The sequence below is a fragment of the Carya illinoinensis genome, chromosome 4 (genome assembly GCF_018687715.1).
Source record: "Carya illinoinensis cultivar Pawnee chromosome 4, C.illinoinensisPawnee_v1, whole genome shotgun sequence".
NCBI lineage: Eukaryota > Viridiplantae > Streptophyta > Magnoliopsida > Fagales > Juglandaceae > Carya > Carya illinoinensis.
Window position 1 is genome coordinate 5,337,422 of NC_056755.1, and position 24,243 is coordinate 5,361,664.

At 32.3% G+C, this 24,243-nt stretch overlaps 4 protein-coding genes and 1 long non-coding RNA gene across 5 annotated transcripts; 4 read left to right on the forward strand and 1 right to left on the reverse strand.

The window, feature by feature from the left end:
* Positions 1-383: 383 nt before the first annotated feature.
* Positions 384-2,179, reverse strand: LOC122306113. The gene is made up of 2 exons (XR_006241447.1): positions 1,922-2,179; positions 384-955 (listed from the first exon to the last, which is right to left on the reverse strand). It is a non-coding gene; the product is annotated as an uncharacterized LOC122306113 (long non-coding RNA).
* Positions 2,180-2,570: 391 nt separating this feature from the next.
* LOC122306112 (phenolic glucoside malonyltransferase 1-like) lies at positions 2,571-4,315 on the forward strand. The gene has a single exon (XM_043118515.1). It carries the CDS (start codon positions 2,721-2,723, stop codon positions 4,095-4,097), a length of 1,377 nt encoding a protein of 458 aa, XP_042974449.1. The 5' UTR covers positions 2,571-2,720; the 3' UTR covers positions 4,098-4,315.
* Positions 4,316-11,970: 7,655 nt separating this feature from the next.
* On the forward strand, positions 11,971-12,681 carry LOC122307501 (malonyl-CoA:anthocyanidin 5-O-glucoside-6''-O-malonyltransferase-like). Its single transcript, XM_043120412.1, has one exon. The coding sequence runs from the start codon at positions 11,971-11,973 to the stop codon at positions 12,679-12,681; it is 711 nt and encodes a 236-aa protein (XP_042976346.1).
* Positions 12,682-12,762: 81 nt separating this feature from the next.
* LOC122307502 (phenolic glucoside malonyltransferase 1-like) lies at positions 12,763-13,347 on the forward strand. The gene has a single exon (XM_043120413.1). The coding sequence runs from the start codon at positions 12,763-12,765 to the stop codon at positions 13,345-13,347; it is 585 nt and encodes a 194-aa protein (XP_042976347.1).
* Positions 13,348-17,656: 4,309 nt separating this feature from the next.
* Positions 17,657-23,547, forward strand: LOC122307972 (nuclear transport factor 2-like). Its single transcript, XM_043121106.1, has 9 exons — positions 17,657-17,873; positions 19,425-19,611; positions 20,440-20,731; positions 21,091-21,329; positions 21,409-21,586; positions 21,860-21,981; positions 22,086-22,151; positions 22,672-22,735; positions 22,939-23,547. The coding sequence occupies exons 2-9, from the start codon at positions 19,426-19,428 to the stop codon at positions 23,199-23,201; spliced, it is 1,410 nt and encodes a 469-aa protein (XP_042977040.1). The 5' UTR covers positions 17,657-17,873; position 19,425; the 3' UTR covers positions 23,202-23,547.
* The last annotated feature ends 696 nt before the right edge of the window (positions 23,548-24,243 follow it).

A 24,243-nucleotide genomic window follows, 5' to 3' on the forward strand; every position in this document is an offset into this window, starting at 1 on the left:
TAATTCAGCCTCAATAAATGACACAATAAACAACTTCCATTCAGATTTCCCTTTCCACAAACAGATCCAAAATACAAGTTTAATAAATAGCCCACAAACACTTCCAAAATACAAGCTACTTCACAAATTTTCTAACCACAAACACTTCCAAAATTCTGGCTACTTCATTACGGATCCAACAATATATTACGGATCCAAAAAATACAATACCAGAATCAATGTGGTTGCTAGAGCCGAAGGCAAGGCTGAGTGCAGCTTACAAAATCAGCAAAAAAATTACAAAATAAATAAAACTAAAATCAGTCCTATGCAAAATAATAACACACAAAGTAACTCAACAAGATCATCAATATGCATTGGAAGTCATCCATAAAGGAACTCAATTTAGCACACAAACAAGATCATTACATGAATATGATGAGGACAGAGTAAGCTTCTATAAAGATTCATTTATATTTTGGTATTTGAAGTTACTTGTCAATTCTTGCAATTATACAATTTGCTTTTATTCCTTCTAAAAATCTGCTGCAAGTAGCAACATGCTAGCAAAGTGGTAATGAAAAAGTTTGATGTTTGCAATGCCACTTCACACCATTGGAGAATTTATTGGTTATTTTCTGCAAGCTATAAAATAGTCTGAAGTTCTACTGTCTCCAGTGAAGTGTTGGACCATGACTTCAAGAAAATATTAGAAGGGTTACCAAAGCAGTCAATAGTTAGTAGTGCCTTTGATGTTTTTGTAAACCACATGCTTAGTTGCACGGCCGAGGCCTACAGCCAATAGAATAAGATGATTTGCATCATCATGATTGCTAAGATTGTGAGTGAAAGTATGGTTTTTAGGAGTTTTACCTGTTTTTGCACGGAGCTTTGTTTATCACTACAGTTATAGGATTGCTGACATTATTCATTTCAACCTTTGAAACATAATGCTTTTGGCATATCTGGAGCCTCCCTGCATATGGATAGACAACCAAAAAGGATGTTGGAAGCGTGAAATATATATACCATGCATAGTTCACAAGTGTCAAGCTAACAATATATGTTTAAAATGCCAAGCTAAATTGTAATTGCACAACTCTACATATGGAGATTGTTGCTTGGAGTTGAGATAAGGTAAAAATCAAATCTTTTAGATATATGTATGAAAATAATTTGTAATAATCAAATAAAAGATTCTTGATTTGATTTCATCTCTAACAATAAAAGACTCTTGGGTTCTGTCACTTACGTGTCTATTTTTTGGGATATGAAAGTGAAATCTATGCAAGCTCTTCCCGATGAGAAAGCTCTTCTATTCAAAAGGCACAATGCACTGCTAATTATCAAATTGAGCTCATTATACCATTCACTATTTTCAGAGATACCCAATTTTATAGTTTGCCAAGCAACCGGTAGTGAATGCTTGTGGAGTTATAAAAAAAATGGCTCTTTGTTTCAAACCCCAACAGCGAAAGGAAGTAATTTTTTAGTTGTATATGTTTGAGATGCACCGTTGTGGTATACAATATATGTTTTGAGCAAGAGAATGCTATCTTTTAATGCAAATACTGAAAACGAAACTGTATTATGTTAGATCACAGAAGGACGTATAAATGAATCCCTTAGGTTAAATCAGATCACTAAACCTAGTAAAAAAAAAAAAAAATCCCTCAGGATGCCTAGTATCAACCTGGGGGGGCATGAAACCATGGGTTCCTCACCCTCTACAGTAAGCTTGCAAATGGGAGCCCCCATGCTTTTCTTGAACTGTGAAATCCATTTCCATGCACCCATTTCAGATTACTAAACTCTTCCTCATTAATTGGGATCATAAATTATAGAAACTTAAATACTTTGACACATTGAGAGAGAGGGAGAGATAGTAACGTTACAGGAATTTGGAGAACTAGGATTGCAGGAATTTGGAGAGGAGACGAACCTGAATGAGAAGAAGGTTGTGCCAAGTGCTGAAGGACGCAACCCAGTAAATCACTATGCTTCTACGTGAAAAAAAGAGAAGAGGAAGAATTGGGAAGGTTAATGTTATACAAAGAGGGGGAGAGCAAAAAACGGGGGAGAAAAAAGAGAAGATTGCGTACACCTGATTTGAGGAGAGAAACTATAGGTTTGATCTGATTTTGCGTGAAGAAGAAGAAGAGATGAAGAATCTATGCTCAATGGAAAATGAGACAAATGGAAGGAGAAAGACGCGGGAAGGAAAATGAAAGAGAAATGAAATAAAATAAATCCGTTATGTATTAAAACTATAATAAAATATATGAATGAAGGTGTAATAGTAATCTTTCAAATTTAAAAAAAGAAGAAGAAATAATGTAATTCAAAATTTGAGATAGAAGCGTTTGACGAATCTAATACATGTAAATTTTATCTATATTCATGAAATTTTAAGGATATATTACCTTCTGATGAACCAATATCAATGCTTTAAGAGAAAGTAGTTGGATGGAATTCACGTCAGCCGTATAGTGCCAAATTAGCAGCTAGCCATTAATTTCCTCTTTCTGATATGGAAATTAATTTAGGATGGAAGGGGAAATAGTTGTCGCAGCCACGTATTAACGTCGCATCAAATTATTCATCGGTCAAAATCATCGCAATAAATCATGTCGAACTGATTCTACAAGTTTGGTAATGCGTCGAAGTCTCGGGAGTAATAGCACTTACTAGGAGGAGCGTAGGTTTACGGCCATTGGGTTTCTGCATCTCTCTCTCCTTTAATGGCAACCAAAAACTCGGTTAAAATTCTTGAGGTTTGTAGGGTGTCTCCCCCACAGAACACTGGTAGTGTCTCGGCCATTCCAACCACTCTTCCTCTTACCTTTTTTGATATACTCTGGCTAAGATTTGCTCCAGTTCAGCGTATTTTCTTCTACGAAACCTCTCATACTCAAACACCTTTCCTGGATACCATTCTTCCAAAACTCAAAGATTCACTCTCCCTCACCCTCCAACAATATCTTCCACTTGCCGGTACCCTCATTTGGCCGAAAGACTCCCATAAACCGATCATAAATTACGCTGAGGGCGATGCAATTTCCCTTTATGTAGCTGAGTCTAATGCCAACTTCTACGATCTCTCACGCGACAACTTTGTCGAAGCTGTCGAATACCATCCTCTAGTACCCCACTTGGCAACTTCCACCGAAGCTTGTTCGGTGTTAGCTTTACAAGTCACAACGTTCTCAAACTGCGGGTTTTGTATTGGAATCACCGCACACCATGCCGTTCTTGACGGGAGAAGTTCGACCATGTTTATGAAGTCATGGGCTCGCATATGCAAACTTGGCGGAGATGCTTTGTCCTTGGTGCCGGAGCTAACACCGTGCTATGACAGGATGGTCATCAAGGATCCGACTGGGCTGGAAGCAATCTACCTGAACGAGTGGATGAACGAGAATGGTCCAAACAACAAGAGCTTAATGGTATGGGAACTAAAAACTCCACCAGATACGGTTCGAGGCACATTCAAGTTGACTCGTGCCAACCTGGAAAAGCTCAGACAATTGATCATGACAAGCATGCTAGAGGAGAAGAATAAACAAAAGCAACCATTGCACCTGTCGACGTATACACTAACTTGTGCCTACACACTTGTTTGTCTGGCGAAGGCAGAACGACTAAGGGACACCAAATACCTTTTTGCGTTTACTGTGGACGCAAGGCATAGATTAGAAGATCTTATCCCTGGGACTTATTTTGGAAACTGCGTAGCAGGTCGTACGGCCAGTTTAGAGGGAAACGAGCTTTTGGGACAAGAGGGGACGGCGGTTGCTGTAAAGGCTATAAGCGAAGCCATCCGAAGTTTAGGTGATGGTGTCCTAAGTGGTGCCGAAAAGTGGTTGGAAATAGTGTTCACTGTAAAGAATGCTAGAGTAATTGGCGTTGCGGGCTCACCTCGATTTGAGCTTTACAATACTGATTTTGGGTGGGGAAAGCCAATGAAGGTGGACATCATATCCATAGATAAAACAGGGGCTATATCTATTTCTGAAACAAGGAATGGTGCTGGAGAAATCGAAGTAGGTTTGGTTTTGAAGAAACCTGAAATGGAAGTGTTTGCTTCACTTTTTGCCAAAGGTCTTGAAGGCCTTTAGAGCCACATGATATATACCAAATTGCAACTCTGGCCATTAACATCTTTCATATTCAGATGGAAGATTGGTGTTAATTATGAATCAGGCCATCATTTTTTTTTCTTTTATGGATCCCATGATGTTTTTATTAGTTGGATTGTACGCCAAACTTGTAATATCTTTGGTTGTAAGTTTCTTCTATTATATATTAGCTTTCTTCATTCTTGTTTATTAATTAATATTTGTGCTGATCCATGATACGGTCTACGCTTGTTTGGAATATGAAAAACTCTTTATGTCGCTTGAAGTAAGGGCCGTGCAAATGGTTGCTGATGCGGTAAAATATCTTGAACTCACCGTTTTAAAGATGATAGCCCTTTGAAGTCTCCCTCCCTCTTCAGTTTCTACTATCCCCATTTTCATCTTTCATTTAAGAGCTCCGTTTTCGTGAAGTCTCCTTCCCTCCTCTCTCTCTCTCTCTCCATTTCCCACAGTCACAAACGCTAGCTATTTCACAGATCAATATTTTTTTTTTTGGCTTTGTTTTCGTCGGCTTGGAAAATGGTTCATGGGTATGTGATTTCGTGGGGTTATTTTCGATGCAGCAATTTTGTGCAGCAGATCAATATTCTAATTTTACAGAGGAAGGCACATACATTTTTTTTTTTTTTTTTGTGAGCTGTGAAATGGAATGTTTGAGTTTTAAAGGAAAACGAATAGGAGAGATGGGACAATTGAGGAAGAAGAGACAATGGAGGGAAGAAAAAGATTTGAAGACAGTGAAGGAAAGAAATCGAGAATGGTTGGGTGAAGAAGATAAAGATGGAGCGTGCTGTGAGCAAGACGAAGAAATAGGTCTGAAAAATAAAAGACGAAGAAATGGGTCTGAAAGGTCAAACTCTCGAAAGTCTACTTTTTTATTTTTATTTTATTTTTTTGATAAAAGTTTTGCCACGTCCACACCATTTACATGCTGTTTACGTAGCGGCGTTTGTACATAACAAGATTGTTGGAATATATTCCAAAATCTTATATGTCATGAGGAAGGTATATTTTTCATTAAATTAATTCCGTCTCATTTTATAAAAACCTCAAAAGGAATGGAGGGATAAATGGAGACACTGAACTCTTATTTCCATCCAAATAATAAAATCAAGAAATTTCAATTCAAAAAATAGGGCTGAATTTTTCAAATCTATTAAATGTTGGTGACGCGATCGATACCATCATATTTATGTGGTTGAAAAGTAGGATAAATTCAAAATAATATATTCTTACAATTTGTCTAATTGGCTTCATCATTCACAACAAATGACATGAGTGCGTTTACTTTCTCTGAGTTGGGTCTGGCTTTTCCTGGAAGAATTAGGTTCGGTTTGCCTATTGAGATTTTTTATCTTAAATATAAAATTTTATCTCATCGTTATAATTTTTTTAAATTTTTCTATAAAATATAATAAATAATTTAATTTTTTTAAATTTTTTTAAATTTTAAAATAATAATAATATTAAAATATAATATTTTAATATTTAATTTTAAAACTCAAAATTTTCATCTGAGTTGGGTTTTCCATTTCAGAGAAGGAATAAATCATGCTATGGGTCCCGGTCTCTATACATTGTCCGGACAATCAATATTTGTTCTCACTATATTTTTTTTTTTAACTTAATAATTAAGAAGTTTTTTTTTTTAATAATATTGTAAATTTTAAAAGAAAAATATTTAAAATTTTATAAAAAAGAAAAAAAGAATACACTTCTCGGGACACATTGTGTCGGCAGGCCTAACATGACCCTTTCAGAAAAGCACGCATCGATCGCGTTAAGATTCCTTGATTATCAATATAAACCTAAATCTGATCTCTACCTTATTAATACGTTCAAGATATATATAATACATATACGGAAGACTTTTTGCAACGATATAAAAAAATATATATATTGATGCTTTAATTATTTTTTAAAATTATTAATGAATTACATAATAATTGATATGAGAGTAACCACGAGTACCTAATCTCATGAAGAGGCATTAGGAGATTTTCATATCAACAATCTATGGTTTATATAATCAGTACACAATGAAGAGAGAAGCCCATAAAAGGTGAACCACCTTTGCGCTGAGCTAGCAAATGCACTTACTGATGCATTTTAGCCTACACGCATCATGAAGTGGTATTTTTATCTTATTATAATTAATATATTTTTTCTATAAGTTTTGTTACATACAAGCACAATCGCGCACTAATCTGTGTACCAATACTGATTTATTCATACTTAAAATTTAAATTAACACTGTTTTTAATAAAATTTACTTTTTGACCAATCACATCATATTGGTGTACAAATTAGTGCACAATTGTGCTTGTAACTATATTTTTCCTTTTTCTATTCGGCAGTTTTATATCACATATAGGCTTACATGTATTATTTTTTTTTTTTTAATTTTATTAAGTATGTGGTGTAGGGCTGCTAATTGAAATTTTTCTCATAAATATAGTATATTATGTAATTAAAATTATTTTTTAAAATGATTTCGAGTCCCGTACTTGATTTTATTAATAAATTCCCATTTACCAGTTTCAAAAATTATTAATTTTCATAATTTTTACATAGAGAAAACTCTTATTATTTACCAAAAAAAAAATTATTTTATAAACTTGCGCCCCCTCCCAACTAATCTAATTATTTCAATGGGGAGAAGATGATTAATTACACATAATTTGCTATTTTTTTTTATGAAAATTTCAATCTAATTATTTCAGTAGGCCGGAGCATATGATTTTTTATTTTTTTTTTCTTATTCTTCTTCTTCTTTCTTATTTCTTGTGTTTATAGCATCGTGATACTGATGAAGAAGACATTATTGATTCAGTTATGAGGAAAATGCATTAAACGCTTACGAAAATTATTGTAATATTAATTTGTCACGTTGAGGCATTAATTAATTTAGAAAAAAGTTATGCTTCCGGCTGGAAAAATTTTTCTTTAGTATTTTTTTTTTTTTTACTTTGTGATTAAATAAGTATTTTTGAATAATATTATGATTTTTTTTAAAAAAATTTTAAAATATTTAAAAAATCATGTAAAAAAATAAAACATAGAATACATTAACGGGCCCGGCCCTGTGGTAGCTCCAATCGGTGGGCGTAGACCCCACCCATTAACTATTATTTGACGGCTTTTATTGCAGTAGAAATGTATTTGTCGGTCTGTCGAGACCATCATATATACAGGCTATACAGCATACGTTTGGACTTTTTAGCATGCTAATCACGCTTAGGCTGCGTTTGGATATTGTGAATAGTTACTCTCAATACTTTTTATTATTATTTATTATTTTATTATTATTTTTTATCTATTTTTATTATTATTTAATATTTTTTACATACTTTTTATTACTATTTATTATTTTATTATTACTTTTCACATATTTTTTACTATTATTCATAACTCTTCTCAATACTTATTAACACCCAAACCCACTCTAAGGTTAAGTTTGGATATACAACTCATCTTAATCCATTTCATCTCATCATTAAAATATTTTTAAATTTCTATATAAAATAATTTAATTTTTTTAATTTTAAAATAATAATAATATTAACAAATAATATTATAATAATATTTTATTTAATTTTTATTTTTATTTAAAATTTTCTTATATTATTTCATTTAAGTGATTTCACTATTCAAATCTCACATTCACTCCAACTTTATCTTATTTTATTATTATTTAGTGTATATCCAGCACAAGAGCAAACGTGTTGAAGTTGAAAAATAGTACAAATTAATGGCCTTGCAATTTGTCTGCTTTCATCATTCAATTCGTCTCGGTCATTTATACCTCATAAATATAGGAGCCCACCCAGTTCATAACACTTGTCTGGGCCTGTAGCACAGTGGAGAGGGAAGTTTTTCTGCAGAATTTATTGAGGCAACAGTTTTGTATAGGGTCGGGTCTTCAATTGTGTGCACAATGGAGAGTTTTAAAATTATTGTTAGAAATCGGTTGTTTGATTCTTGTTAATGCTTTGAACAATTTCTTTACATTTCTAGAAGATTTTGAATACTTACTTCAAGATATTCGAAGAATGATGGAACTTTTTCAAGAAGTTCAAGTTTTGTATATGCATAGATTGAGAAATATTGTTGCGCATTAATTGGCCGGACATGTATTGGGTGCTAATCATATAACAAAAATCTAATTATAAGTGATTATGTGCATCAATATGTGTACTCATCTAATATGATTGGTCGAAAAATAAACTTTATTAAAAATAGTGTCAATTTAAATTTTGAATTTAAATCCATCAATATTAGTACTTAAATTGGTATGCGAATTCGTTTATACTTAATGAAACTCTTATGATATAGAGATGTGATGAGATTTATGTCCTTCTTTTATAAGTCAAGCTATTTGGCTTGGCGAAAATAATATTTCTAAGGACTCTATTTGACTTCAATGAATGAATATTTGGTTATAAAAAATAAAATAAAATAAAAAATTACTTGTCTAAAATTTTGAATACAGGGAATTGAAATTGATATTCATTTTCAGTTTTGAATGTCTCGGTGGAGATAGTGTTTAGGCAGATCATGAACAAACAACTCCTTGATTTAGCTGGCAAATTTGAGAATTTTTTAAAAAATTTCTAACTTTTATTTTAAAAGTGATCATCTAAATATAAAATACTTTTTAATTTCAATTTTTTTAATTTAATTATTACTTAATCAATACTTAAATATAAAAATTAACACAACTTTTATAAATTTCAAAGCAAAAATAATATTAAAAAATTACATTTAAACAAATTTTTAATTTTATCCATTCATTCTCACAAATTCTAATATAATATTAATTTTAAAAAATATTTTTAAAGTTTTTAAAATATCTTTTACTCAAACTATTTCTCCATTATTCATAACATTTTAAATTAAAATATTCTAAGGTGATGCATGTGGAATGAGATGAGATGAAAATTTTGTAAATATAATATAGTTTGTGAATAGTAGTGAGATCGTTTAAATTAAGTATTTATTAGGTATTTAGAAATGTAAGAGAAAAAGTTGAAAAAAATATATATTATAAATTTAAAATAATGTTATAATATTATTTTTGTTTTGAGATTTGAAAAAATTGAATTATTTCTTATTTAAAAGTTTAGGAAAGTTGTTATGATTGATTTGAAAGGATAATCTTAGAATGGCTACCAAATATGCACACTAGTACAAATAAGTTTTTACTTTTTCTATTTTTCATTAAACATTTTTTAAACTTCATTAACTATTAAGAAAGAAATAAAAATTCGGTAATATTCACTTTCTTAATCATTAAGAAAAAATAAAAAAATAAAAAAATAAAAAAAATGAGTAGGCACATTGGGTAAGTATATTTGATAGTCTTATTATCATTTTTCAGTTTGAAAAAGTTGTAATATTAATTTGAAAGTTTTTGTATTTAAATGGTGTTTGGTAAGAAAACGAAATAAGATAAAATGTAAATTATTTCCAAACATCCCCAATCATAAGATCAAAAATTCTCAACCCTTCTAAAAATTTATCACAATTTCTTTTCTAAACATTACTTAAACATAAAAATTTTTTAATTTTGAATTTTCCATCTTATCATAATATAATATTATAAAATACTATTAAAAAATTATATTCAAATAACTTTATAATTTTATAATATTGTTATTCAATTTTTTTTTCTAAAATTTTTATAGTTTTATAAAAATTCAAAATTTTAAGATTTTTTTAATATTATTCAAATTTCTTACTATTATTTTATTTTAAATTTTGAAAAAGTCGTATTATTAGATGAAAAGGTTGTATTATTTTTATATTTTATTTAAAAATTTGTAAAAATCATAATTATTAAATAAAATTTAAATTTAAAAAGTATTTTATATTTGAATTATATTTAAAAATAAAATAATTAAAAATATATAAAAATATTTAAGAATATATAGTTGATTAAATAATAATAATAATCCATGTTTACATACCTTTTGTAACAGAGAAATACTTGAGATTCCGAGCATTTCTCTTGAATGTGTATTTCTGTTTTATTTATTTATTTAATGATTAAAACAATATTTTTTAAAGATATTATAATTCTTTTAAAAAAATATTTAATAATATCAAAATAATAATAAAAACAAATCAGAAAAAATATAAAAATAAAAAAAAAAAATATTTTACCTTGTCGGTAGATCCTTGGGCTACCTAGTTAGCAGTGTTATTGCGACTGTTTCAGACTGTGAAATTCATCACCACATGTGGATGGGGACAACCGTTTGGAAAATGCCGAAGAGATACAGCCTGTACAGCTATAGAGATCAGTGCAAGCCTCGGGAACAGCACCCTGAGCTCTCGTTGTCATGCAGGATAAGATTGCATGTACCATATCCACTTGTGGATTAGCTTAATAATATTTCGAAGAAAAGAAATGTTAAGAGGCCTTGTTTCTATACTATAAAAATTGTATAATTTTCATCAAGTAACAAATGTGTAATTTTTTTTAATATTTTTTAACTTTTTTATATATTTAAAAAAATACTTTCTTAATTATTAAAAATTAAAATGAGTAGCTTTCCTCAATAGGACGAGTATTTTTTTATTTAAATTTTTATTTTTTAAAAAATTCAATAAAATATTTTACTGATATTCGCATCTTTTCATTTTAAGAGAAATGAAAGGAAAATATCAGTATGTTACTTACTTTGTTTTTTAATTTTAACCATTTATGTATTTAATTTTTTAATTAATTAAAAAATAATTTTTAATATATTGATATTTTTTTTATTTTTTAAAAATATTTAAATATATTAAAAAATTAATAAAAAATAAAAATACAACTTGCTAATGGATATGCCCAGCTGTCAAAACTGGACCGCTGCCTAACAATACTCAAATAAAATGAAAAGGATTATTTTTCACGAAAGTGGTTGGAAGGAATTCACGTCAGCCATATAGTGCCAAATTAGCAGCTAGCCATTAATTTCCTCTTTCTGACATTGAAATGAATTTATAGCTCTCATTGGATTATTTAAAGAATATTTTTGATGGATATAAAATAAATTTAGATATTGATTATTTTAGATATATAAATTTTTATATTGAAATACTCATTTTTTATTATATAATAATAAAATAATATAAATAAATTTAATTTTAACTATTTATATCAAATTTTTATATTAAATTATCTATTTATTTATTATATAATAATAAATAATTAAAAAATTAAAAAATATTTAATTTTTTTAATTATTATTTTATTTTATTTTATCATATTTTACTATTTTACCTATTATATATTAATTAATAATCATATTCTAATTAAATTATGGATTAAAAATAATAAAAATTTTAAAAACAATAATTATCAAAAGAGAGACTTAAAAAATAATAAAATAAAGATTTACTTATAAAACCATAATTATCAAATTTGATTTTATCTTTACATATACTGTAGCTAAAAATTTAAAAATTCGATTATAGATAATCTATTGCAAGTAATTTTTATGTTTAATAAGTAAAAATGAGTTTTAGTTTTAAATATAGATATTGCAATGAGAGGGATGGAAGAGGAAGCAGTTGTTGCAGCCAAGGACTAACGTCGCATCAAATTATTCATCGAGTTTTTTTATATATAAGTATACTCTCGTATTAATTTATATATTAATATTAATTTATTTATATTTAAAATTTAAATTAATACTATTTTTAATAAAATTTATATTTTAACCAATCACATTACATTAATATACAAATTAATATACAATTAGACTTGTAACTATATTTTTCCTTATTCATCAGTCAAAAGCATCGCGATAAATCACATTACGGCCATTGGGTTTCTGCATCTCTCTCGATCTCTCCTTTAATGGCAACCAAAAACTCAGTTAAAATTCTTGAGGTTTGTAGGGTGTCTCCACCACAGAACACCGGTAGTCTCTCAGCCATTCCAACCACTCTTCCTCTTACCTTTTTTGATATAATCTGGCTAAGATTTGCTCCAGTTCAGCGTGTTTTCTTCTACGAAACCTCTCATACTCAAACACCTTTCCTGGATACCATTCTTCCAAAACTCAAAGATTCACTCTCCCTCACCCTCCAACTGTATCTTCCACTTGCCGGTACCCTCATTTGGCCGAAAGACTCCCATAAACCGATCATAAATTACGCTGAGGGCGATGCAATTTTACTATCTGTAGCTGAGTCTAATGCCAACTTCTACGATCTATCAGGCGACAACTTTGTCGAAGCTGTCGAATACCATCCTCTAGTACCCCACTTGGCAACTTCCACCGAAGCTTGTTCGGTATTAGCTTTACAAGTCACAACGTTCTCAAATTGCGGGTTTTGTATTGGAATCACCGCACACCATGCCGTTCTTGACGGAAGAAGTTCGACCATGTTTATGAAGTCATGGGCTCGCATATGCAAACTTGGCGGAGATGCTCTGTCCTTGGTGCCGGAGCTAACACCGTGTTATGACAGGATGGTCATCAAGGATCCGACTGGGCTGGAAGCAATCTACCTGAACCAATGGATGAACGAGAATGGTCCAAACAACAAGAGCTTAATGGTATAGGAACTAAAAACTCCACCGGATACGGTTCGAGGCACATTCAAGTTGACTCGTGCCAACTTGGAAAAGCTCAGGCAATTGATCATGACAAGGATGCTGGAGGAAGAGAATAAGCAAAAGCAACCATTGCACCTGTCGACGCATACACTAACTTGTGCCTACACGTTTGTTTGTCTAGCGAAGGCAGAACGACTAAGGGACACCGAATACCTTTTTGGCTTTAGTGTGGATGCCCGGCATCGATTAGAGGATCCTCTCCCTGAGACTTATTTTGGGAATTGCGTAGCAGGTCGTATGGCCAGTTTACAGGCAAACGAGCTTTTGGGAGAAGAGGGGATGGAGATTCTGGTAAAGGCTATAAGCGAAGCTATCAGAAGTTTAGGTGATGGTGTCCTAAGTGGGGCCGAAAAATTGTTGGAAGTAGTGTTCACTAGAAAGAATGCTAGAATAATTGGCGTTGCGGGCTCACCTCGATTTGAGCTTTACAATACTGATTTTGGGTGGGGAAAGCCAATGAAGGTGGACATCATATCCATAGATAAAACAGGGGCTATATCTATTTCTGAAACTAGGAATGGTGCTGGAGAAATCGAAGTAGGTTTGGTTTTGAAGAAACCTGAAATGGAAGTGTTTGCTTCACTGTTTGCCAAAGGTCTTGAAGGCTTGTAAAGCCACATGATATTTAGCAAATTGCGACTCTGGCCATTAACATCTATCATATTCAGATGGAAGATTGGTGTTAAATATGAATCAGGTATCTGTACGTTCTTTAAGTATATCTCATGATCTATTAAAGTTGGATTGTATGCCAAAAATGTAAGATCTTTGGTTAGTTTCTTCATTTCCGATTATTAATATTTGTGTTGATCCATGGTACCTACGCTTGCTTGGAATATATTCCAAAATCTTATGTCACGAGGAAGATTTATTTTTCATAAAACTAATTCACACTCATTTTCTTAAAAATTTCAAAAGGAATGGGATAAATGGAGACATTAAACTCATATTTCCATCCAATTATAATCAAGAAATTTCAATATTTCTGACCTAAAATTTTCAAATCTATTTGTTTGGGATCCGATCGAGACCATCATATTTATGAGGTTTATAATTTGTCTAATTGACTTCATCATCCAAAGCAAATTATATATATATATATGCATGAGTGCGTTTAGGTTTCTCTGAGTTCGGGTTTTCAGAGATGCGTTAAAATTCCCTGATTCTCTAATCCTAGATCTCTCTCTCCTTGCACGACCCCAACTAGCTTGATGAAGATTCTCTGCCTTGTTTAACCTTAGCAAATTTTAATTTATAGTACTTTCGAAATATTAATATGATGTTAGCATAAAAAAATATTTTTAATTTTTATATGGCTTACATAATTATATTAAATTAAGTATGTAATCATGCACTTAGGTATTAATTTATAGATGTACGAATCATTTCTTTTATAAGGTTCCCACCGATCACGTGCATTAGGTAATGATGAAAAAGAACAACATCTGTCCAATAATTGAAGAAAGAATGGTCAAATTCTGACTGATAACTTCATGTTTGTTTTGTCAAAGATGAAATAATTTGACTTATCATAATATAAAATTAATGATAGTTGGAGGATGAAAAGGATATTTCTCACTTAAATATTATCTTTATATATATATATTATATATATCCATCATTCTCTTGATCAATAAATTAAAACAAAACAAAAGCAGCTCAAGCAATACTAGCGAGATCATTTACACCTAAAAAAGATAAGAGAGCTTATTTTTGTTTAGTTATTTGTTTCGAATTGAGTACGTTCTCGTCACAACTGATTATTTCTTACCAAAATATTACGTTCTTATTGGAAATATTTATTTTTATTTTAAATAATTCATCATAAATAATCCTTTTTCTTATAATAATGTTTTTAAACAGTTGCTTATGAAAATGCCAACTTTTCATTTTCGTGTCATGTGTGGAGACCAAAATAAAGAAGAAAACGATTGGGTGGATGGTTCGTTTATTATCCATGGGAGGGAAGTTTACTTTGATTAAATATGTCCTTATCTCTCTCTCTATTCATATTCTCTCTATCCTCAATCCATCCAAAAAAGTCATTGACTCTATCCATAAAGCTTTTGCTACATTTTTCTTGGAGGTCTCGAGGGTCATACAAAAAATATTGGATCTCTTGGCATCAGATTTGCCGCCCTATCCTTAAAGGAGGCTTGGGTATTAGAAACTCACATGATGTCCTCAAAGCCGTAAGCTTGCTTGTCATTTACTTACTTCTATTTTGTTCTGGACTACTTTTTTTTTCATAAAAAATACATGAGAAATGCTCCCTCGCTTGACACTATAATGGCTAAATCCTATCATTTTAGCTTTTGGAAAGTTATATGTCGTTACCTCCCCGTCATTCACCAAGAAAGTCAATGAAAAATTATGGAGGGTGCTATAAATTTCTAGTATAATAATTGGACGAGAACTAGTTCCTAAGCTCATAAAAGTTTTCATGTCAACAATTCTCAACCTCAACTAAAAGATGTTTGCTCCTCGATTGGATGGAATATTCCTATCCTCTTTAATTTGGGTGATACCACTTCGCTTCATGAAGTTAATCACTTCCCTATCACTCTTAAACCTAGTCGTGGTATTAGTGTGGATACACTCTCATGATGGTAATTTTTCTTCCAAGTTAGCTCGGGACCATTCCCCTCTCGTCAATACCTTGAGTTTTATTTGGAACCAAATCCTCCCTACTAAAATTTCAATCTTCATCTAGAAACTGTGGTATAATGGAATTCCCCTCAATGATAAAGTTCAATATTGCAGGATTCACATGGCTTTTAAATACTCTTGTTGTTCTGAGGGCTCTATTGAATATGCTAACAATATTTTTTTGGACTGCTCTCTTACGAAGGGCATTTGGTTTTATTTCTTTTCTATTTTTGGTCATTTTCTTCTAGACTCTAGCTAATAGAAAAACATGGCTATTCATTGGTGGTCTTCTTTCAAGGGTTCTGACCATTTCAATTTACTTGCTCGCTTATTACCATCTCTTCTCTTTTGGGAATTATTACTAGCTTGTAATAGAGCTATATTCGGCAATTTTAATACTACTATCATTACCATTATTGGTAAGATTAAGAAGTGGCTCCGGGACTTAAACCCTTTGCTTAAGCCTAAAGATATTGTGCCTAACATAAATACTAAGGTTCTCAATTTTTTACATATCTCTTGGATCACTATTAGGGCTAAAAGATCTATCTTGGTCAAATGGATTCTGCCTCCCTTGGACATTCTTAAACTAAATATTGGCGGTGTCTCCAAAGATAATCTTAGATCTGGTGGTTGTGGTGGTATTTTACGTTCAAATAATTGCTTTATCATTGTTGGTTTCTTTTCTTTTCTTTTTTTGGTGTTGGTACTAACATTTTTGCATAATTGTCTACCTTAAGAGTTGATTTAACTTTGTGTTATGAGCTGAGAATCACTAATCTGATTGTTGAGACTAACTCTCTCATTGTGGTTAATTGGCTCACTAAAGGCTCATCTCCCCCTGAAATTACTCAACTATTTGGGATAACATTTTACATTTTTAGAATAATTTTCCCTTCAGTATTAATCATGTTTACAACAAAGGTAACGCGCTAGCATACAGTCTAGCAAATTATGGTGTTATGGAACATATGGTAAGTTTTTCATCTTTATTTCAACTCCCTAAGCATATGATTGTCCTATACTCTCTAGATCGTGCATGTCTTCCTACCATTAGGCATTAAACTTTATAGGCTTTTCCTTATTTTCTTGTAATATCTATATAAGGTGTTGATTTCTTTTACGAATCTTGGGTTTAGGCCTTTATTTCTCTATTTGTAACCTTTAAGTTTCATTATATGTATAAGATATTCATCCGCCATAAGTGAGGTTATTCAATAAAATTGAGGAACCATTCTATTTAAAAATAAACTATGGAGACCAAATATATATACAAAAGGATATAAATATAAACATATATATATATATGTTTGTGTATATATATATATATTACAATCCTCCTTATTAATACATTCAATATGATATAGATAGAGAAGATTTTCGCATCAATATAAAAGGTTATTGAGGATTTAATTATTTTTTATAATTATTGATGAATTACATAATAGTTGATATGGGAGTAATCACGATACCTATTACCTAATCTCATGATACATAAGCGATTCTCCTACTGAATGTAAATCAAATTCTCAAATTTACATCTTGATATGCTGACTTACCAAATGAGATGGGCCGTAGATGACGGGCCTACAACCTGATGGGCCCGATCCACATATTACTCGAGAGAAAGCTATTTAAACTTTAAACACGCTTTGGGTATGGGATCATAGCTTGAATTCTTTTAATGATAAATAATATTTATAGTTTTAGTGTGCCAGTTTTGTAATTTTTTCTTTTTAAAAGTAAGTAAATATGAAATTGTATGAAAAAAATATTTTTTTAGTGATGGACTTGATTTTTTTTAGAAGTAATATGTAGAGCTTGTGTATCTTAAAAAGGACCAAGCTACCCTCTCAAGCCAAATATTTTTTTTTTTAATTTTCTATCATTTTTTTTAATTTTTAAAATATATTTAAATATCTTTTAAAAATAAAAAATATATCAATATATTAAAAATAATTTTTTTAATCATTAAGTAAAAAAATAATTTTTTTTACTTTATTAAACGGTACACTTGAGTGTGTAAACTAACTTTTTTTATTTTAGAAATATATATGTAGTATTACTCTTTTTAAATTTGATTTTTAATTTATAGAAAACAAACTTAAATGACGTGGCCCAGTAGTTGTTTCCAAATCTCTATTATAAAATTAGTTTTATTTATTATTATTGAATTTATTATTATTATTATATTATTATTATTATCATCTTGAAACCGGACAAACTGCACAAAAAGTAACATGACCTAAACTTAATCCTCCTCCTAATAGTAGGATTTAGAACGGGGCAAATTACGCAAACAGAAACCTGACATCTGCTGCGTACTCTGGTCGAAAGAAGTTACATCACAGTTCGGAGGTTGCTTTCGGGCTCGTTTCTCGTTGTGCTCTCTCTCTCTCTCTCTCTGCGCTCCGGTGGTGAAGGCTCTGCACCATCTCATCTTCGGTCAATCCCTGTTCTTTACAAGCCAATAACATTCCCTTTAGGAGGTACTCTTGAAAGCTTTTTCTAGTTTTCAGATAATTGTATAAAGTACAGTATCTAGCGGATTTGTGTATAATTTCTACAGCATTTTATTTGCTCAATATTGTTTTGACATTAATATTTTTTTGCTTTTTCTAAAAAAATTGCTTTTTATTATTTGCTTTTCGCGGTACGATAGCTCGGTCTTTATTTATTCTAGTTTTTTTTTTTTTTTTTTTTTTTTTTTTTTTTTTTTTTTTTTTATAAATTATATCGTAGTTGGTCTGAATGTGAGGAAGAGGGCTTCTTCATTTATCGATATATCTTGTTTCCTCAAATGGTTTTTGTTTAATTATTGTTTTTGAGATCGCTTAGGGTTTAGTCTTTGGGTATTGCTTTGTTTGGATGTAGGGAATGTACTGGTTTTATTTCGAGGATCTAAATTTTTTCCAAATGTTTGCGCCGAATTTTGCGATGTATTTGAATCCTTTCAGATCATGAAGTCACAAATTGTCTGGTTCTCAGATTTTTTATTATTCATTTTTCAAATTTTAGTTTTTGACTGATCTTTACCTTCGGGTTTCTAGGAGAATGCGGCTATATAATATCAAGGCCTGGATCTTTGTCCCCTCAAAGAATGTGTTTGGGTTATATAACTTGCTCTTTTTACTGTGGAATCAATATCAATAGGCCATTTATGTCGGATGAATGAATAGCATTTTTCTCCGTGCTATTATATTAGTTTCTTCCCTTGTTTCTTTCTGCAAGTTTCAATTTCTCCCTAATTCTTTTTTCTTTTGGATTGATCCGTTAACGAGACTCAGTTCTCTCCAGTCTCCAGAGCCATGCATATAGTAAAACCAGCATATGGATAAATGGTTCTAAAGGCCAACCTAGTTCTTGAAGTAGTGTGCTTGTTTGGAGACTGTAATCTTGAAGTAGTGTGCTTGTTTGGAGATTGTAATCTTTTTATATCCGTAAGTGTCCAGTCAAAACCATCCATGAGCAAACTGTCACAAGAGAGATAATAGAAGTCATCTTATTTATTCTTATAGTTTGATCCTTATTTGGCCACAATTTTTCAACGTCATTGTTTTGGAATTTTAAAGGTGCAAAGATATCTTTGTGATCTTTTCAAGCCCATTGATTGTTTAGGCGTTGTTTGAATTGTTTGAACATTAGTGATTAAATTATGTGCTTAAAGCAACCCCTAGGGGTTGGCTCAAGTGGTAAAGGCCTTGGGCTTGGAGGTATGCTTCCCGCAAGTCTAAGGTTCAAATCCTCTTGGGTGCAAACAATCTCTAGGGGCTATTAGACTGAGAGATTTTCTCCTTGAATTACTCAAGGTGCACTTGCGGGAAACTCCTTGTTGAGAGCCTGTGCATCTTGGGATTAGTCGGGATGTTGTTCCTGGACACCCGGTGCCAATAAGGAAAAAAAAAAGTGCTTAAGGGTCATTTATCACATTTATCTATTAGGCCCAGTTATTCCATTTTCTATTCTATTCAAATTTGTTAGTTCCAAAGGATGCAGAGAGAATTTTGAGAAATAATATTTATCTGGTGGTATTTTGGTAGAATGGCCTTACAAACAGAAAATCCTCCTACTACTCCCAGTGCCCAAGTGGTTGGAAACGCTTTTGTTGAGCAGTACTACCATATTCTTCACCAGTCACCAGAATTGGTATATAGATTCTATCAAGATTCAAGTGTGCTAAGCCGGCCTGATTCTAATGCTATGATGACTTCAGTAACAACCATGCAAGTACGTTTCCTGTTTCAGTGTCAACTGATGGCTTATAACTTTATTAGTGAACTAACCACAAATACTTGTTGGAATCAATTCTTGTATGATAAATAAAGGAGCATTTATTCATTGCTCTTTATGTCACGATTGTCATTTTATGTTAGATAATAAATTCATCCAATGGCATGGAAAAGTGATTAAGCGCTTCAGATATTTCCTAATTCATTTTGCAACAATATCATTGTACTAATTTTCGCATCAATCTGCAGCTTTTGTTAGCTAAGGAAATTCATGGCATATAGTTGACTTCAAAATGCTCATGCCTGCATTATTCCACCATGCATTAGATGGCCAACTGCTATGTAATTTCTAGGTGACTGACTTACATGAGATTCCAAATAATGTCCTAGTAAAGAATAGTTTGGTGGTATACTGATATTACATTCAGGAAATATCATTTTCCTAGTAAATTTTGGTTGTAATTTAATCTCTCTTTTTTAACCCATCCATGAGAATGCAACAAATGTGCTGGCAATTGTTAGTTTTGTCAAATGATAATGTTTAACCCTTACACCAAAGTTAAGACTCTTGCAAATTCCTCCATGGCACACATCCATTTAGGATGATGATACTGACCATTGGTGCTGGTAACTAAAATTGTTGACAGTGTTAATTTGACAATTTTAGACACATAACATGGTTTCGAATCTCCTTATACTTCTACATTTTTGCTGCACCTTGATCATAGCTACACTTTCTACCTCCATTTTCCTCATCTCTCTTTATCCCCCCTCCCAACCTCCTTCCATTCTTTAAAAAATATTAAAATGGCCTTTCTTGGAGCAGGGTATCAATGAGAAGATTCTTTCTTTGGATTACAAAGACTATAAGGCAGAGATAAAGACTGCAGATGCTCAGAAGTCTTACAAGGATGGAGTAACTGTGCTGGTAACTGGATGTTTAACGGGCAAAGATAACTTGAGAAGGAGATTTGCGCAATCCTTTTATCTTGCTCCACAAGACAATGGATACTTTGTTCTTAATGATGTCTTTAGGTACATGGATGAGGATGAACCATTGGATGACCATGCAGTTAGTGCAGATAATGTGACAACTGTCCCCTTAACTCCTGACCATGGTAAGAACATGCTACTGCAATTGTTCATCGCTGTTCTTCCATTCTGGCATTGCATCATTACTACTTTATCATTGTTTAGGATAGGTTTGGATGGTGAGATGAGAATTTTTAGTTTGAGATGAAAGTTGAAAGTTGAATAAAATATTATTTTTTAATATTATTATTGTTTTGGGATTTGAAAAGGTTGAATTAGGATTTGAAAAAGTTGAATTGTTTATTATATTTTGTGTAGGAATTTGAAAAAATTGTAATGATGAGATAAGACGGGATGAGATGAGAATTAATTCTCGTCTCATCTTACTTCCAAACCTATCCTAAAGTTGTTTTCATTTTTAATTTTTAATTTTTATTGTGTGCAGAGCCAACTCATATTTCTGATCCTCCTGCCACTGTTCTGGAAACTTCAACTGTGGAAGTTGATCAAAATGTTGTTGAGAAATCATATGACCCATCTGAGCAAGAGAGACGCTTAGCTATTGGAAAAGAGACTGTCACGCCATCTCATTCTAATTCAAATGGTAATGATCTTTCCACAGCTGTAGAATCATCTTCTTCTTCAGGCCAAGATGATGCTCCAAGGAAGTCTTACGCATCAATTGTGAGTTCGTTGCCAAAGACTTTGTCTAGCAAGCATTGGCATAGAATTATCTCTTGAACTTGATTTTATGGTATTGTAGGTTAAAGTAACTAAAGGGAGTTCAGGGCCAACTAAAATTTATGTACCTACCAATACTATAAAGGTGGCTCCTAAGAAAACCGAGAACCAACTTGGGCCAGTGGCACCTTCTTCAGTTCCTGAACCATCAGCACCAAGCAGTGTCGGTACTCCTGAAAGTAGCAATAATCAAGATGAAGGTATGTATATATATCTCTTTGTTCTGTTTCTGTGCTTTTCTTATACAATACATGGTGATCTTCCCCATGAAAGCCCATGTTTCAGATTTGAAATTACATTTTCTAGGATGAAAAGCTTTGCACACCGTACACATTAACTTGAAGATTGCATATAAGAGAATGCAATGGTGGGACTACTAGGGTATATATGCTTGCTCCTAGGATTGAAGTCGTAGTGTCTGGTTTCTAGTTAACATGTTGCCAATTTTAATAACCACATTCCAATCCTCACAGTTGAGGGACACTCCATCTACATTCGTAATTTGCCCTTCAGCGTTACGGTTGAGCAGCTTGATTTGGAATTCAAGAAATTTGGACCGATCAAGCGAGGTGGCATCCAAGTTAGAAATAATAAGGTTTGTTTCAGATAAATAAATTGCCTAGAATGCCTTTTCAGTTGAGCATTTCCTGACCTGATTTTATCCCTTGCTACCACCCTTCTGGCTTTGGGGCTGTGCAGCAGCAGGGATACTGTTTTGGCTTTGTTGAATTTCAGTCTTTGAGCTCCATGAATAGTGCAATTCAGGTATATCCCTTGGTAACCAAAATTCCTTTTTTAATAAATTTTATTTTTATATATTAATCTTGTGATGTTTCAAGGTGATTCTTCTGCATTTTTCATCTCAGCTGCCATCAAACTCTAACATGACTTATTTTCCCCCCATTTTGGACGTTCTTTCTAATCAAGCATGATATATATAACATGCACGGGACTGGGGTTTACTCTGCTGGGTCGGTTCTGAAGGGTCCTGCCTTGGAGAGGTTCCCCGACATAAAAATAAATAAAATAAAAATATATATAACAGCATACACACTTACAATATATATATATATAACAGCATTCACACCATCATGCCTTTTATCTACCTTTGCATGTGTTCTCTTGCTTTTTATTGTTACAAATTTGAGTATGCCGCTATTCTCAATTAGTTTTGTTCCTTGTTTTGATGTATAATTAGTTGTGAATGCTTCAACCATGTATGGTCTAAAACTCGAGAGATATAAGTGTGTTTTAAGTCCATTAACAGTGTAATTTGATATTTCAGGCTTCACCAATCATCATTGGGGGCCGTAAGGCTGTTATTGAAATAAAGAGAACTACTACTCGAGGTAATTGGGAAGCAACTTTCGTATGAGTTCTCTTCCATTGACTCTTATCAAAAAAGAAAAAAATAGTTCTCTTCAATTGACTGAATCATTTGGAACTAAAGGATGATAACTACTGTTTGACTGTTAAAGAGATTGCTTAGAATTTGGAATGGTCAATCTCCATGCTCGGTTGACATTGTAGTGCATGTTCTTTGTTCTTGCAGTTGATAGTAGTGGAAGAGGTATCTTCTCTCCTGGAAGGGGAGGTTACCGCAGTGACAGCTTCAAGAGCCGTGGGAATTATGGTGGTGGCCGGGTTTTTGGTAGAACTGAGTATGGAAGCCGGAGTGATTTCTCTGGTCGAGGGAGGTTACGGGGTGATTTATCCAGTCGAGGGAGGGGCCCTGCTGGGCGCAGTGAAGGTTATCAGCAAGGCAGAGGAAGAGGAGGCCGTCCCATTGGACCAAATCAGAATGTTTCCTCATGAAACTCTAGGGGGTGAATTTTGGGCATCTATTTTTGAAAACATTGTTTCTATGATCAAAGAAGCGCAAGTGATCTAATCTGATGAGTTAGTTTAACTTTTGGGACCTGAGTTTGAGTGAATGTTGAGATGTAAAGGCTCTCTGTAGTTCAGGGTGTTATTTTTATTTTTATTCTAGTCCATTAGCAAGTGAATAGGGGAACAGTTCTGTCACTTTTTCTCCCATTTAGTACAAATGTAGTCTTGCAGAATCTTCAAGTCATCCTCCAGCTCCATAAACATCAAAGAAAAAAAAAACCTTGATGTTACTCCAATGGAAGTTGCATAGTGGTAGTTTTTGGGAGTTTCATGTAATGCATCTAGTAGTTGGAATGTTTCTCAGTATCTTTCGAACGCAGCATACAGTGGAATGATTGGTCAGAATTTTGTCGAAAAAATATCTTGAATTGATGTATTTAGACACTCGACCTCAACAAATTTTTGCATCTTTCGTCGTGTCTATGAATTGGGATGTGAAGGAGGGGGTTTGTGCAGATTCATGAGATTCAAGAGCTAGACTCGAGATTGTGGCCTCTGTTTTGGATCTATTTTTGTTCACATTCTTTGCAATGTGATTCTGAATTTCCTCGATAATATCCCCCCATCACGTCAATCAATCCCCATGGTCTTATTTTCTAGTAAAAGAGCGAGGTTTTAATAAGTAGGGAAAAGCCAAGCCGTGACAAGATGAGGACATTTTCAATCTTTCTTTCATATATTCCAATTTGTGATGCATATGTTCATTAATAAAATTTGGTATCCGTCTTTTAAGAACAGAAAAAATAGTATTGTATTCGTGATGATGCTGCGTTTTGTTGGTTTTTTTTTTACTTAATATCGGAAGTAAATTGTTTTTTGAAAATACTATTTAATTTTTCTAAAAGGTCCAAGGATAACAAAACAATTGAAGAAATGAGTACATTTTACTTTTAAAAAAGGGTACAGATATATTTTGAAACATCGAAATAAACTTACATGAATTGAGGAAGAGAATTTTATAATTCTT

Excerpts from the sequence above, each read along its gene's own strand:
- LOC122306112 (XM_043118515.1), top strand. The coding sequence starts at position 2,721 with ATGGCAACCAAAAACTCGGTTAAAATTCTTGAGGTTTGTAGGGTGTCT.
- LOC122307501 (XM_043120412.1), top strand. The coding sequence starts at position 11,971 with ATGGCAACCAAAAACTCAGTTAAAATTCTTGAGGTTTGTAGGGTGTCT.
- LOC122307502 (XM_043120413.1), top strand. The coding sequence starts at position 12,763 with ATGACAAGGATGCTGGAGGAAGAGAATAAGCAAAAGCAACCATTGCAC.
- LOC122307972 (XM_043121106.1), top strand. The coding sequence starts at position 19,426 with ATGGCCTTACAAACAGAAAATCCTCCTACTACTCCCAGTGCCCAAGTG. Across the intron at positions 20,732-21,090 it reads CCCCTTAACTCCTGACCATG|AGCCAACTCATATTTCTGAT; the intron begins GTAAGAACATGC and ends TATTGTGTGCAG. Across the intron at positions 22,152-22,671 it reads CCATGAATAGTGCAATTCAG|GCTTCACCAATCATCATTGG; the intron begins GTATATCCCTTG and ends TTGATATTTCAG.